General features: G+C 33.8%; 2 protein-coding genes across 2 annotated transcripts; one reads left to right on the forward strand and one right to left on the reverse strand.

The window, feature by feature from the left end:
* Window positions 1–596: 596 nt before the first annotated feature.
* Window positions 597–1,553, forward strand: LOC117028917 (olfactory receptor 6C6-like). Its single transcript, XM_033117753.1, has one exon. The coding sequence runs from the start codon at window positions 597–599 to the stop codon at window positions 1,551–1,553; it is 957 nt and encodes a 318-aa protein (XP_032973644.1).
* Window positions 1,554–10,740: 9,187 nt separating this feature from the next.
* On the reverse strand, window positions 10,741–11,685 carry LOC117028926 (olfactory receptor 6C6). Its single transcript, XM_033117765.1, has one exon. The coding sequence runs from the start codon at window positions 11,683–11,685 to the stop codon at window positions 10,741–10,743; it is 945 nt and encodes a 314-aa protein (XP_032973656.1).
* Between the last annotated feature and the right edge of the window lie 2,012 nt (window positions 11,686–13,697).

A 13,697-nucleotide genomic window follows, 5' to 3' on the forward strand; every position in this document is an offset into this window, starting at 1 on the left:
TTTCAGTTTTTCTGTTTGTTTCATTTCCTAAGTCATTCAATTTGAGGCATTGTTAATGATTTACTTAAAACTTTCTAAGTTGATTCTAAAGGCCACTGACAAAGTATATGAATAGGCAAGTGGAGGGAGTTAAAAAAAGAAACTGAAAGAAAATGATAGAAAAAAATGCAATAAAGGATATATGAAATGAAACGATGATGAAAAATGGAATAAAAACTACTTGAGATATTTCCTAAATTCAGAAAATAGAAGATATGAGCTATTTAAATAGTCTGTTAGGGTCAAGTCTTTGAAAGATGGGTTATAGATCAACACTAAATTGTGAAGCTAAATTTCAAATGACTCATAAGCTCCCTATTAAGTGGTAAGTATGCCTTATTTCAATCTTGTCACAGGAAGAAACTCAGCATTTTTATAAAGATGACTAATATTAGGGGACATGTTCATTTTGATGACCTCAAGGTAGTTTGTGAAAATATTTGCACATAGATAAGTTTTTGAGTAAGGAACATTTTATGGCTGAGAATAAAGAAAATTATTTTTTTTTAACTACAATTTAATTTTGTTTTCTCTAGCTTTGATAGGAAAAAAAAGAAATGAACAATTCAATGAAAATAGAGTTTATTTTGCTTGGATTGACAGATGATCCTCTGTTGCAAATTGTGATTTTCCTGTTTCTATTTGTCAACTACATCTTGAGCCTGATGGGAAACTTAATTATCATCCTCCTCACTCTGCTGGACCCCCATCTCAAGACTCCAATGTATTTCTTCCTCCGAAATTTCTCCTTCTTAGAAGTTTCATTTACAACCGTCTGCATTCCACGATTCTTGATAAGCATTCTGACTGGAGATAAAACAATTTCCTACAATGGTTGTGCAATACAGTTATTCTTTTTTCTTTTATTAGGAGTTACAGAATTTTACCTTCTGGCTGCCATGTCCTATGACCGCTATGTTGCCATCTGCAAACCGCTGCATTACCCGATCATTATGAACAGCAAAGTGTGCTCTCAGCTTGTACTCAGCTCTTGGTTAACTGGATTCCTAATTATCTTTCCCCCATTGGTCTTGGGACTCAAGCTGGAGTTCTGTGCTTCAAAAACTATTGATCACTTCCTCTGTGACACTTCCCCTCTCCTGCAGATCTCTTGCACAGATACACAGTTCATAGAATTGATGGCTTTTGTCTTAGCTGTTGTGACACTTGTAGTCACTTTGTTGTTAGTGGTCCTCTCCTACACATACATCATCAAAACCATTCTAAAATTCCCTTCCGTTCAACAACGAACAAAGGCCTTTTCCACATGTTCCTCTCACATGGTTGTTGTCTCTATTACATATGGGAGTTGCATCTTTATGTATATGAAACCATCAGCAAAGGAAAGGGTGACTTTAACTAAAGGTGTAGCTGTGCTCAATACCTCTGTTGCACCTTTACTAAACCCCTTCATTTACACCCTAAGAAACCAGCAGGTGAAAGCAGCTCTCAAGGATATGCTGCACAGGTTTTGTTATTTTGAAAACAGTGAGACAAAATTGGGATGTAAGTAATATGTTGTTGAAACATGAATAGGAAAATTGAAAACAATTTTCAGTTTATTCGTTCATATCTATGCCATTTCTCCCATCCACTATTTATATCGTATTAGGCTTACTAAGTCTTCCTGATCTCTGTGCTTCCCTCTGTTCTTCTTATTGAGTAGATCTTTTTACTCTTTAGTAGTAAACTGCCTTCTTCAATCCAGAATATTAAATTCCTTCTTTGACTAGAAATATCTCTTCCCATAAATGATACCTTCATGTACAGAATGCTTTCAGAAAATGAACCTTGCTAGATGTACTTAGTTAATTATTTCAAATATGTGTGATAATTGTTAAGCATTGCATCTGCTCCTAAGTATTTTGTCTGCTAAAACTGTGAGAGACAAACTCAAAACCTGATAGTTACTATGTCATGTAATTGCAATTGTGATGAAAACGAGAGAAAAATTAAATAATTTTAAAGTTCAAAGTAGCCTTGCAAGAAAAAAAATAATTTATGCTGAAACTTGAAAGATGAATAAGGAAATAAAAGTTTCAAAGGTTCTGTAATCAGAAATATAAAATATGCAAAGGAACTGAGATTCTAATAAATAAGTTTCAACTTGAGTGTTACAATGATTATATCTATGGTATTTGTGAACATTATTAGTTAATGTTTTGTGTATAAATAATTGAACTCCAGGCTTTGGAGTTCAATTTCTTATATTGCATTATAGTATTGGCCTACAAATGATAGTAACCCATGAAAGAAATTCAGGTATTACATAATTTATTTACAAATAGGTTTGGGATCTTTTGATACATTTTAAATTATATGTAAATTTAAAATGCCTGATCCATTCTGGTTGTGTCAGTTTAATCAAAGTTATTAAGTATACCTCACATAAAAGTGCATATGATCATTTTAAATGAGTGTATTTGAACAAATACTGACATCCACATAATAATAAAGGCAGAGAACATTTACATTATGCTAAATATTTCCCTTTACCTCTTCCCAGTCGTCCCCTTTTCCTCATGCCTGCCACTGGATCCAGGTATCTAGTCTTGTCCTTTTGGTCACTATAAATTAATTTTGCCTTTTCTGAATTTTTTACAAAAGAAACCACAAAGAATTCCCTTTGAACAACATCTCCCCATTTTTCCACCCTCTGGTCCCTGGTAATTTTCAATTTGTATATTTGATCCCATGATTAACACAGGATCATAAAAATGAATTTATCACCTATCATGTATACATTTAATATATTATGACAATATCACATTATCATTAGCTATCAATGCAGTATAAAAACTGAGTGGTAGAGTAAAGGAATTGAACATAAATTAAGACTTAAAACAGTTCTGTCATGAGCAAGAAGAGTATTTTCCCTCCTTTTTAAAATATAAAATCAGAGAATGAACAAACAGTGATTTCATAGCTCAACATGAAATTTAAATCAGTTTTATGCACACACTTGAAAGTTTTAGAAATGTGACAATGACAATGATGAAGAAGATGAAGACGATGATAAAATGAAGGTAAGTTTGTGGTCCTGGCAATGGAAGTCTTATGTCACCGTCTACGTGGTCTGAGAAAAGTTACCTCAGATCATTGGATTGACTCTCCTCAGAGATAAAACGAATCCATATACATGAACACATGAAAATCAAATGATGCTGCACTTTTACAATATAAAGATATAATCCAGACCTTCATAAAATGGAGACGAGATCTGTATACAAATCAGGCTGTTTCAGACATTCTGAAAAAACTATCTCATCTTGTTGAAATCTGCTCTCTCTTCCTTTCCCTGCTCCCCCAGATTTCTCTCTCTCTCTCTCTCTCTCTCTCTCTCTCTCTCTCTCTCTCTCTCTCTCTCTCTCTCTCTCTCTCTCTCCCCCTCTCTCCCAGCCCCTTCTCTCTTGCCATTCTCCTTTTATCCAGAGGCACGATTATCACAATGTAATAAAATTAAAATTTGGGAGCAAATTATTTTTCTAGAGGAAATGGAAGAATTATTTAATTTAAATGCAAAATTTAATCCTTAGAATTGCTGTAACTGGGGAGTTAAGTGGCTCAGGTCAAATAATGATTAATCCGTATCTCATGCACTTGTACTTTCCACTTGAAACGTACTCCTAGGAGGTCCAGTTGAAAATGTAAAGTAGGAGTAAGCCTTCCAATGACGTGAGGATATAAGTCTCCTAAACAATTTAGGAAACATTCCTTGATAAAGTTACCGGGAAAGTGGGTGGAAGAAGTTCCAAGGCATGAGATAGGAAGACATCAGCACTCCTGTGTCGCATTCTAAACAGAGTGAGGGTTCTGTCTTGTGGAGAAAACTTGCAATATCTGGAAATGGAGAGGCAGGCAGCTCTGATTACTATATTGCTCAACAAAATATTAAAGACCAATAAACTAGAACAGTTAAGTTCCTGGTTGAAAACCTATGGCTACTCCCATAGCTCAGATGAAGTACAATACGTATTACTTTTCCTTGCTTTGGCCTTTTGAGAAGAAATTTACTTACAGGTGACTATACACACACATATGTACAGGCAAGTATTTCCAAGGTGGTTGTTTTTTTATCCACATAGGTGTTCATTTTATTATATATTATGTTTGTTATTATTTATGTGTTTTATTATTTATTAATTGTAACATTTATTATGTTAAAACTGGACCCCAGGATTCCGACTTCTGAGGGGAATAGAGGGCACGTGAGGACGAGGAATTGTGGGAGGTTAAGGGGAAAACATGGTAATACACACATCATCTCCCTATGATGTAAGGGACTTCTAAAGTATTTTTAAACAATTAGAACCTTAGCCGTACTCTAATACCTATCAAGTAAGCATGCAGCAAGTAATAAATCTAACAACTAAATGATGAAAGTATTTTTTTCTTTGTTCAACTTGATTCCTCATTTAATTGAGAAATATGATCATGTGTGGATAACTATACTTTTTTTCTTTTTAATTAAAGTTTATTGGGGTGACAGTTGTTAGTAAAGTTACATAGGTTTCAGGTGTACAATTCTGTAATTCATCACCTATATATCACATTGTGTGCTCACCACCCAGAGTCAGTTTTCCTTCCATCACCATATGTTTGATCCCTTTTACACTCATCTATACATTTTTTTTGAAATTTCTCTGTGGCCTAGAACTTTTATGAGGTGATGATAAAATGCTTCCTTAAAAATCATTCAATGTATGTTAGATGAGTGTGGAAATGGAGAATGAATAAGGAGGAGTAATATTTCTCTTACACCGTTATCCCCTCAATCTAAAGTTTAATAAAACCTCTCATTTTTTTCCCTGAGTATCTCTGACTCTATTATATGTATCGTAGACCCACTGTCACATTTACATACTGAACTTCAAAATTTTCTCAGTAGTTTAAAGTAATGGTCCCCTCACTTGTCCCCTTGACTCTTTATTGTCCATATTCAATATCAATTTCAAGAGTAAGTTCCTCACCCAAAAAAAAACTGAATATTAAAATTTACACCTTATGTACAATGTCAATGATTCTTTTTATTGGAAGTATCATGTAAAGAAGAGCATCTCAAAATAACCAGGGTATATATTAAATACCGACAGTAGCCCAGACAGAATGACTCAGACACACCAGGAATGGTAACTTGAAATTACATTTATAAGACCACCGAGGTGATTCTTATACACAAAACCTTTCAAAATTATTTAATATCAAATTTAAGTCCAAAATACTATTCTGACACACATGTCCCTTTATGTTTTGACCCTTCAACCTTTCCAGACTTGTTACCTCTATCTTCTGAAAAGTACATCTAGTATCAGTTGCAACGTTTTTGAATTGTTCAAAATAAGTGTTATTTTTTACTGAGTGCTGAACAGTTCTAATAGTATATATTTTCTGAATTATGAGGTATGACTTACATGTGGAGAAACTGAGGCATAAACGGTTTATGTATTCTTTGCAGTGTCGCACATTGTGTATTTGGTGAAGATTTTAGTAACCAGGCTGAATATCTCAAAGTCCTGTTCTAAGCATTAGATATACTAATTCTCCAAATGCATGTGGTTATCTCACACTCTGTGTTATTTGCATATATGTATATCTTAGTTTTCTTTCCTTATGTATACTTTTGGTTTCAGCATAATTATTACTTTTTCCTGAAAGTCCTCCCACATCTCAAAGGTTACTTTAATGTGCCCCATGTTATTTTTCTAAGTGTTTACTAAAACACTAATTATACCAATATTGGGGTTGTGTGCAAGTTACATTTATACAAAGCATATTTTTCTCAAACTCATGGTTTCTGGAAACTAATATTCAATAGGAGATGTTATTAAAACTTGGATTACAACTAAGTCATGGGGATGTAATGTACAGTATAGGGAATACAGTCAATAATACTGTGATAGCATGGTACAGTGTCATATGGTTGCTGGACTTATCATGGTGGTCACTTCTTTAGGTATATAAGTGTTGAATAACTACGGTGTATACCTGAAACTAATGTAATATATGTTAGGTGTATTTTAATGAAAATATTTTTTAAAAACTTGGATTATAGACTTGAAGACGGTAAGTTACTATAGCAAGGGGAAATATTTTCATAAAGAGAATAAAATGTAAGGATTTTTAAAAAGAAATGTTATAAATATATTTTTTCAATTTTAATACTGAATTGAATATATGGAATTTCAGCATAAAGAATTTTCAGAAAATAATGACACAGATTACAGAATCATCGAAATATTAGAATTTTATTGGTGATTTCTTTATTATAATAGCTTTTATACATCTGTATTTGTTTAGGTTATGAATGTATGATTTAAAAACCAAAGTCCCCCCCCCAGAGTCAGAATACACAATGTGACATATAGATGATGTTATCATAGAATTGTACACCTGAGACCTATGGAATTTTACTAACAACTGTCACCCCAATAAACTTTAATTAAAAAAAAAATAAAATAAATAAAAAACAAAGTCCCATCAATTAAAACATTTCCCACCTGCTTTTTCTTAAGGGACAATGAGAGTAGTAAATTAGATGAAACCAACATTGTTTTACCACTCACTCAGTAGGAAGTATTACTGTTTCCAGGTAAGTAACTATTTACAAGCGAAATTTGAAGAATCAATAGAGGATTTTAAATGAATGGAATGCCATGTAATGAAAAGTTTTATATCATAAACAAAATTGAAAGGTAACGGGCAAAAAATAAATCTGTAAAGATAAAAAAGACAAACTTACAATACTTATAATAAAAAGAGCTTGTACATGTTGATGAGAAATATTAAAACAATATGGAAAAGAAGGGCAAAGGGTATGAACAGACAATCCATTGAAGAAATGAAAATGACTTATAAAATTATCAATATCTATTATCATAGGTACCATATATTATATACTACTAATGATATTTCAGTATCACTAGTGATCAAATAATTGACCTTTAAACAGGAGAATATAATTTTGTTTGAAAATGAAAAAAAAAATTTTTAAAATGATACTACTATGAAAAGATAAACTGTACTTTTATGTGTCCAGAATGAGAGAATGGCTCAATTATTTATGATATGGCAAAATATGTTATATTATTCAGTCATGAAATTTCACCATTGTTTTATAGATTCAAATTAGAGATAAGAAAATCCTAAGTATAATATCAGAAAAAATGTGTGTTATGTAGTATGGATCAAGTAATGTTAAGATATCCATATAAATACATAGAAAAGAAGACTGAAGAAAAGCACCTACATTGTTATAGTAGTATTCTGGGATGTTAGGTAATTTTGTATGTCTTCTTTACTACTGTGTGTTTTCAGAAATCTCCAGGGCATCCTTTTGAAGTTTGGTTCGTTTTCACTCCCTCCCCTACCCACCATTCCTCCAACATGCAAACACACACTACATACACCACTTGATGGAGGGAACTGTGGGAGTTTGTGATCGCCACATCTTCTTGCCCCCACATTTATTTTTTAGCCTTGAAAACATTAAAGCCTGAAGTAGCAAAGTGCAAAAGCGCCCCTTGCGTTTGGGAGTATTAGTGTGAAGACTGGCTTTCAAAACCCAATATTTCTCATTGTCATAGCAACCTGGATCTTTTGGTTCTGTTCTAATTTCAAGACTAATGCTCCATTTTTAAAATATAAGTATGCTCAATATATTTCAGTTTTTAAAAATTTGTTTACTCATTTATTGATGCAAGTATGGCCTTGTATATATTTTTTTAATTTATTGGGATGACATTGGTTATAAAATTTTATAGGTTTCAGGTGTGCATTTCTATAATACATCATCTATATATTGCATTGTGTACTTAAATTTTTGATTTAGAAATAATTCATAGTTTTTATGCCTACAAAATATATTTTAGGTGCTTTACACTAAAATATAAGTAAACTTTGTAAGTAAACTTACAAATTTACTACTGGCTTGCAAAGACCATCTTTCTACAATTTTCTACAATCAGAGACAATACCTAAAGTGCATCCATTCCTAGAAGAGGTAACACACCTCTTGTGACTGTGAGCAGGGAGCAAGGACCCCAAGCTTCTTGTCTTCAGGCCCCAATTAACAAGGCGTCATTCTATGTGAGTTTAATACACCCACAATCACAGTTACAAAGCTTGACATTTAGGTGCTCTCAAATCAACACCCATGCTAGCAGAGTTAGCCACAACATCAATAGTTAAGATATAGAGCAATTAGAAGCTAACGGAAAATTCATATGGTAGAAGCTCTACCATTCAGACAGAAGGAATCAGGAGCTAAACCCACCTGCAAGGGCACTATTAATTTTTTTAAAAAATTTTAATTATTGGCCTCAAATCCTTTTCACCCACGACAAGGAAGATCTGAGTCTAAATGGAATGTTTTAAGAGTAGTGCTTCCTCGTGCCTCGCTCAGGCTGCATGCTGACCTTTTTATGGTCCCCAGCAGTTGCTCGGCTGTCGTGAAACGCTGGCAAAGGTGGAACATCACTGGACCTGTCATGAGGTCAATCAGCTTGTTCTTTGTTCTTGGGCCAGTTTGCTAAATGTGTCCATGCTGAAGAGTCTGTATCCAAACCAGTGATAAAATGCATTACCGATTAATCACCAGCTCGTCAGGGAATTGTAAACTTCCTCATATTTGTAGTCCACTCACCGCTTTACCTGGCGTGGGGGATCTCAGGCCTGGAATATAGACCACTTCAGGGACACCTGAAGCTGCTGAAATTTGTGTTTTACCCTACCTGACCTATTTTAGTAGACTGTTCTGTGTGGTTTGCAACTGCTAAAGATATTGCATACAGCTAAAGTGCATTCTCTATGAAAATGTTAATGTAATGTAATATCTCATTGGCTTTTTCATTATCCTCTGTAGAGGTTTATTATCTGAAAGTTGTTGAGTTTTCTTAAAAGCAGAACTGTTTCTTCTGTAAAATAGATTGTTCTTTCTGTAGCGAAGTGTCATAAACTAAAATACTTGTCAAACTAAATGAATAGGATGTTTGCTAATTTCATGACTTAAAAATCACATTTGTTTATTTACTCTTTAATCTACAAAATTAAGCAATACACCCTGGATTGCAGTCATTAGTACAAATAAGCGAGATTCTTCTAACAGTCAGATGTAGTAGAGAACACTGTACAGTTGTGTTTGTTTCAAAATGAGGGATGTTAATGTGCAAATGGGTTTAACAATTTCAAAAGGTTTCCTCTGGAAGAAAATCAAATACATAAACGTAGTCCCCCAGAAAACAGGGTTGGGATCATAACATACGAAGTGGATTTTATATAGAGGAATTGTAAAATGCAATGTAGCATTGAACCTCACGGATGGCCAGAAGCTATTTTGTCCTGAATTGGAGCATATATGCAAATGGAAAGTACCTTTATTCCTAATTCGATAGAAAATCAGGATATAGGGAGATGGTATCCACATGAAAGTGTAGACATCCATGTAAAGGACCCTTTGCTCTCTTGGATATAACAGAGAACTTAAATAGCTCGTTTACCTGACTCCCTTCGATTTGCCAAGTAGCATACTAGGAGCTTGGAAGATAAGTCAATGGGACTTCACTTCTCTCATCTGTAAAATCAGAGAATAGTGCTTTTCTCACAGGGTTTCTTACGAGTATTAAATAAAATAATATATGTAAGCACTTAGAAAGTACATAGGGAGCGCTATATGTGCATTTGTTAAATAAATATTTTCAATGATGTTATCTAAGGTTTCAAGTAGCTTACAGTTTACTTATAGTAGAAGCGAGTAAATCAAGGATCTTTGTGCTGTGTAACAGGTGATGACAGGGACGTGGACACAATATTGTAGGAACACCAGCGAGCCTGGTGGACGGCCTCGTATGGGAGACTTGAACTTCATTTTGAAAGTTATTAGAATATTTAATGAAGAATTTTTAGCTGGAGAAAGATCATTCCAGGTCTGTATGATGAAATACAGTGTTGTCGGTAAATGTCGGGGGCTGGACTAGAATCCAGAAATGAATTGAGACCTTTGCTGTGGAGATGTGAGGACCTGGCCAGAGGCAGTGTGGCATTTCATTGGAATGGAATAATACCTGCAGAGAGAAATCAACCTTAGATTCTAGTAAATTATTGCCTTCAAGGATCTATTGACATATCTCTGGATGGCCGTGGTAGGACTGGACCTTGGTTAAGAGATTACCAACAGTATGTTTCTGAGACAGTTACAGCTATGGTTTGGCTAGATAATAGAAATGTAAGGAAGTAGGAAAAATAAAACTGAGTCAGTGAAATAGTATTAAATGTTGATGTTACAACATTGTAAATATGTGCATGCTTTAAAATTTGTAAAATATTTTCCTATATGCTCTTTTATGTTTTCTAGTGTAGATATACTTGCTTCAAATGGAATATTCTTTCAAAAGTGCGGATTGGATGTGTCATTTAGGTAAGAATAATGTGTCATTTAGGTAAGAATAATTGGAGGTGTCATTTAGGTAAGAAAGAATAAGAATGTGTCATTTAGGTAAGAATAAGAAGTACAAGGCATTTGTGTGTGTAGGAATCCGTGCATTTTAGCACGTTAAAAAGAGTAAGAGATGCAACTGAGTACAAGATTCTTCAAGGGAACCTCCAATATTAGGTAACTATAAATGAGGTAGAAAAACATGATCAGAAGAAATGCATGAAACACGTTTCTTTGGTTTTATGGTAAGGCTGTGAGTTTTAGAATTTTTTTCACAATTGTTTTTTTGAAAAACACAACATCTTTTGTAATATGTCCCAGAAGACTTCTTTCACCTGCTGGTTCCTTAGGGTGTAAATGAAGGGATTTAGTAAAGGGGCAACTGAGGTATACAGCAAAGCTACACCTTTGGATACAGTCACTCTTTCTTTTGCAGACGGTTTAATGTACATAAAGATACAGCTACCGTAAGTCATGGAGACAACAATCATGTGGGAAGTACACGTTGAAAAAGCTTTGGTCCTTTGCTGCGCAGAAGGGAATTTCAGAATGGTCTTAATGATGTGAGTGTAAGAGAGAATCACTAACACCAATGTGACCACAAGTGTCACCACAGCTAAGATAAAAGACAACAATTCTAGGACATGTGTATCTGTGCAAGATATCTGCAGGAGAGGGGAAGTTTCACACATAAAGTGATCAATTACTCTGGAAGCACAGAACTCTAGCTTGAGTCCCATGACCAGTGGGGGAAAGATGATTAGAAATCCTGTTACCCAAGAGCTGAGCACAAGCTGATAGCAGACTTTGCTGTTCATAATGATCGGGTAATGCAGCGGTTTGCAGATGGCAACATAGCGGTCATAGGACATGGCAGCCAGAAGGTAAAATTCCGTAACTCCCAGTAAAAGAATAAAAAATAATTGAGCTGCACAATTATTATATGAAATGGTTTTTTTTCTAGTCACAATGGTTATCAGGAATCTGGGAATGCATACTGTTGTGAATATGATTTCCAGAAATGAGAAATTACGGAGAAAGAAATACATTGGTGTCTTGAGGCGGGGATCCAGCAGGGTAAGGAGAATAATGACTAAGTTCCCCATCAGGCTCAACGTGTAATTCAAAAATAAAAACAGGAAAATCACAATTTGCAATTGTGCGTCATCTGTCAATCCTAGAAGAATGAACTCTATTTCCATTGACTGGTTCTTCATTTCTCTTTGGTGGGCCTTATCAAATCTACTTGGAAAAGAAAAAAAAAAGAAAGGATATATGGGAATATGACATAATATAAGCTATGTAGATTAACCTAAATATATAAATGAGCGAAATGTGTATATGTTGACCTTAATATATATAAATTAACCTAAATGTGAACTAAATAAATATATATTAACTAAATAAATATATTTGTTAGGTAAATATATGTGTGTGTGTATTTAGCCTAATGCAGAAAAAAGCATACATTCTTTTTTTGGTCATAAAACACTGAACAAATATTTATTGCACTTTTTTTTATGTGCAGCGTACCAAATTGACCACTATAGAGGTTACAAAGGTGTTCAAAATGCAGTTATTATTACTTTAAATGAACTTAACAGTCAACTGAAGAGACACAGTCACATACCCAAATCACAGCACAAATTATGAAAGATATTTGAAGATGGCTTCAGCACTATAGGTGTATCCACAGAGGGTGTCTGTTTTTCTTTCTTTTCTTTTTTTTTAAATTAAAGTTTATTGGGATGACAATTGTGAGTAGTTACATAGATTTCAGGTGTACAAATGTGTAATACATCATCTGTATATCCGATTGTGTTCACCACCCAGAGTCAGTTCTCCTTCCATCACCATGTATTTTACCCTCATCTACCACTCCTTCCACCCCTACCATCTGGTAAAAAAGCATACATTTTTTAATTTATCCATTTGCAAATGCTTTTGCCATTCTGAAACATTCCAATGTCACATAATTACATGTTACAGTCACATCTAAATTCTTTCTCATCTATTAGTTCTCTTTATTATAATATTCACAATTTTTCTTCTGGAACTTGAACTTGAAGTTTTGTGTTTTTTTTGATTAATGTGCATTTTTGTCCATCCCTCCTGAATCAACTGTGCATGTATACTTTCAAAAAAGCATATGCATTATTTTAATGCATTTTCTATTATTTTTATTCAATCTATGTAAATATACTAAGTTGGTTTGTCTTTTTAGAATGAGTATCAGGGTGACTTTTCAAAACCAGGATTTAGGGTAATATTACAGTTTCAGTGATGGTCAATCACTAAGGCAGTACTGATTTCTAGTAAGTAGGTACAGGTGCTAATTATAATAGTTTTGAAATTTTCTCTGTACTAAAAGTACACGATTATTTTTATGATGGTATTAATTTTCTTGACTGACTTTGCTATAGTCAAATGGACAGTTGTTTTTCAGTATACATGACAAATAAAACAAAGCAAAACAACAAAATAAGTAACATTTTAATTTTAAAATTTGTCCTTTTTTCAATTTATCTTTTTGAAATGCATTCCTATATATGTCTACATAATTTGTGGCACTATTTTTGTTGTTGTTGTTTTTTACTTCCTTTGTATCCTTTGTAAAACTATTGAATATGCCAGGAATATGTTACCCCTTATCCATTCTACGTAATAGGAATTGTATTTATTCCATGTTGTACAATTCCCTTGTTATGTTAAACATGTCAGTCTATTTTATTTTATGCATTATCTTTTATCAGAAATAGGTTACTAAGCACTCTTTGTTATCTTTACTCTTTTGCATTTGTCTTATTAATATGGCTAGTCTATTTATTACTTTTTTCTTATTTGGAAAAAATATACAGTGCAGTAATGTAAGCAATCTCAGGGAAGCTGGCTGGAGGCCTGAGGAGAGTTCTCTTTTCTTGTGAAGGGCAGGATGCCCTGGAATGGATTCTCCCTCAAGAGAGGCCCATTAAAAAAAAAAAATTAAGAAAACCACTAAGATTTTTTTCTGCTTAATGTGGTTTTCCAGAGATGTTAGTGAATAGCTTTAATGTTTTTAATGGCAACTGAAGACCTGCAGTTTCCAGCTACTAAATGGTCACAGGCCATTCTTGTAAAAATATATGTTTCTGTCCTTGCTGTGACTCCCATCTTTGCTCTACCTTTGATATAAAATGTATGTGCTAGGAGTTAGTCATACAATTTCTATTACCATGTGGGCCTAACAGAC

The sequence above is a fragment of the Rhinolophus ferrumequinum genome, chromosome 10 (assembly GCF_004115265.2).
Source record: "Rhinolophus ferrumequinum isolate MPI-CBG mRhiFer1 chromosome 10, mRhiFer1_v1.p, whole genome shotgun sequence".
Classification (NCBI taxonomy): Eukaryota; Metazoa; Chordata; class Mammalia; order Chiroptera; family Rhinolophidae; genus Rhinolophus; species Rhinolophus ferrumequinum.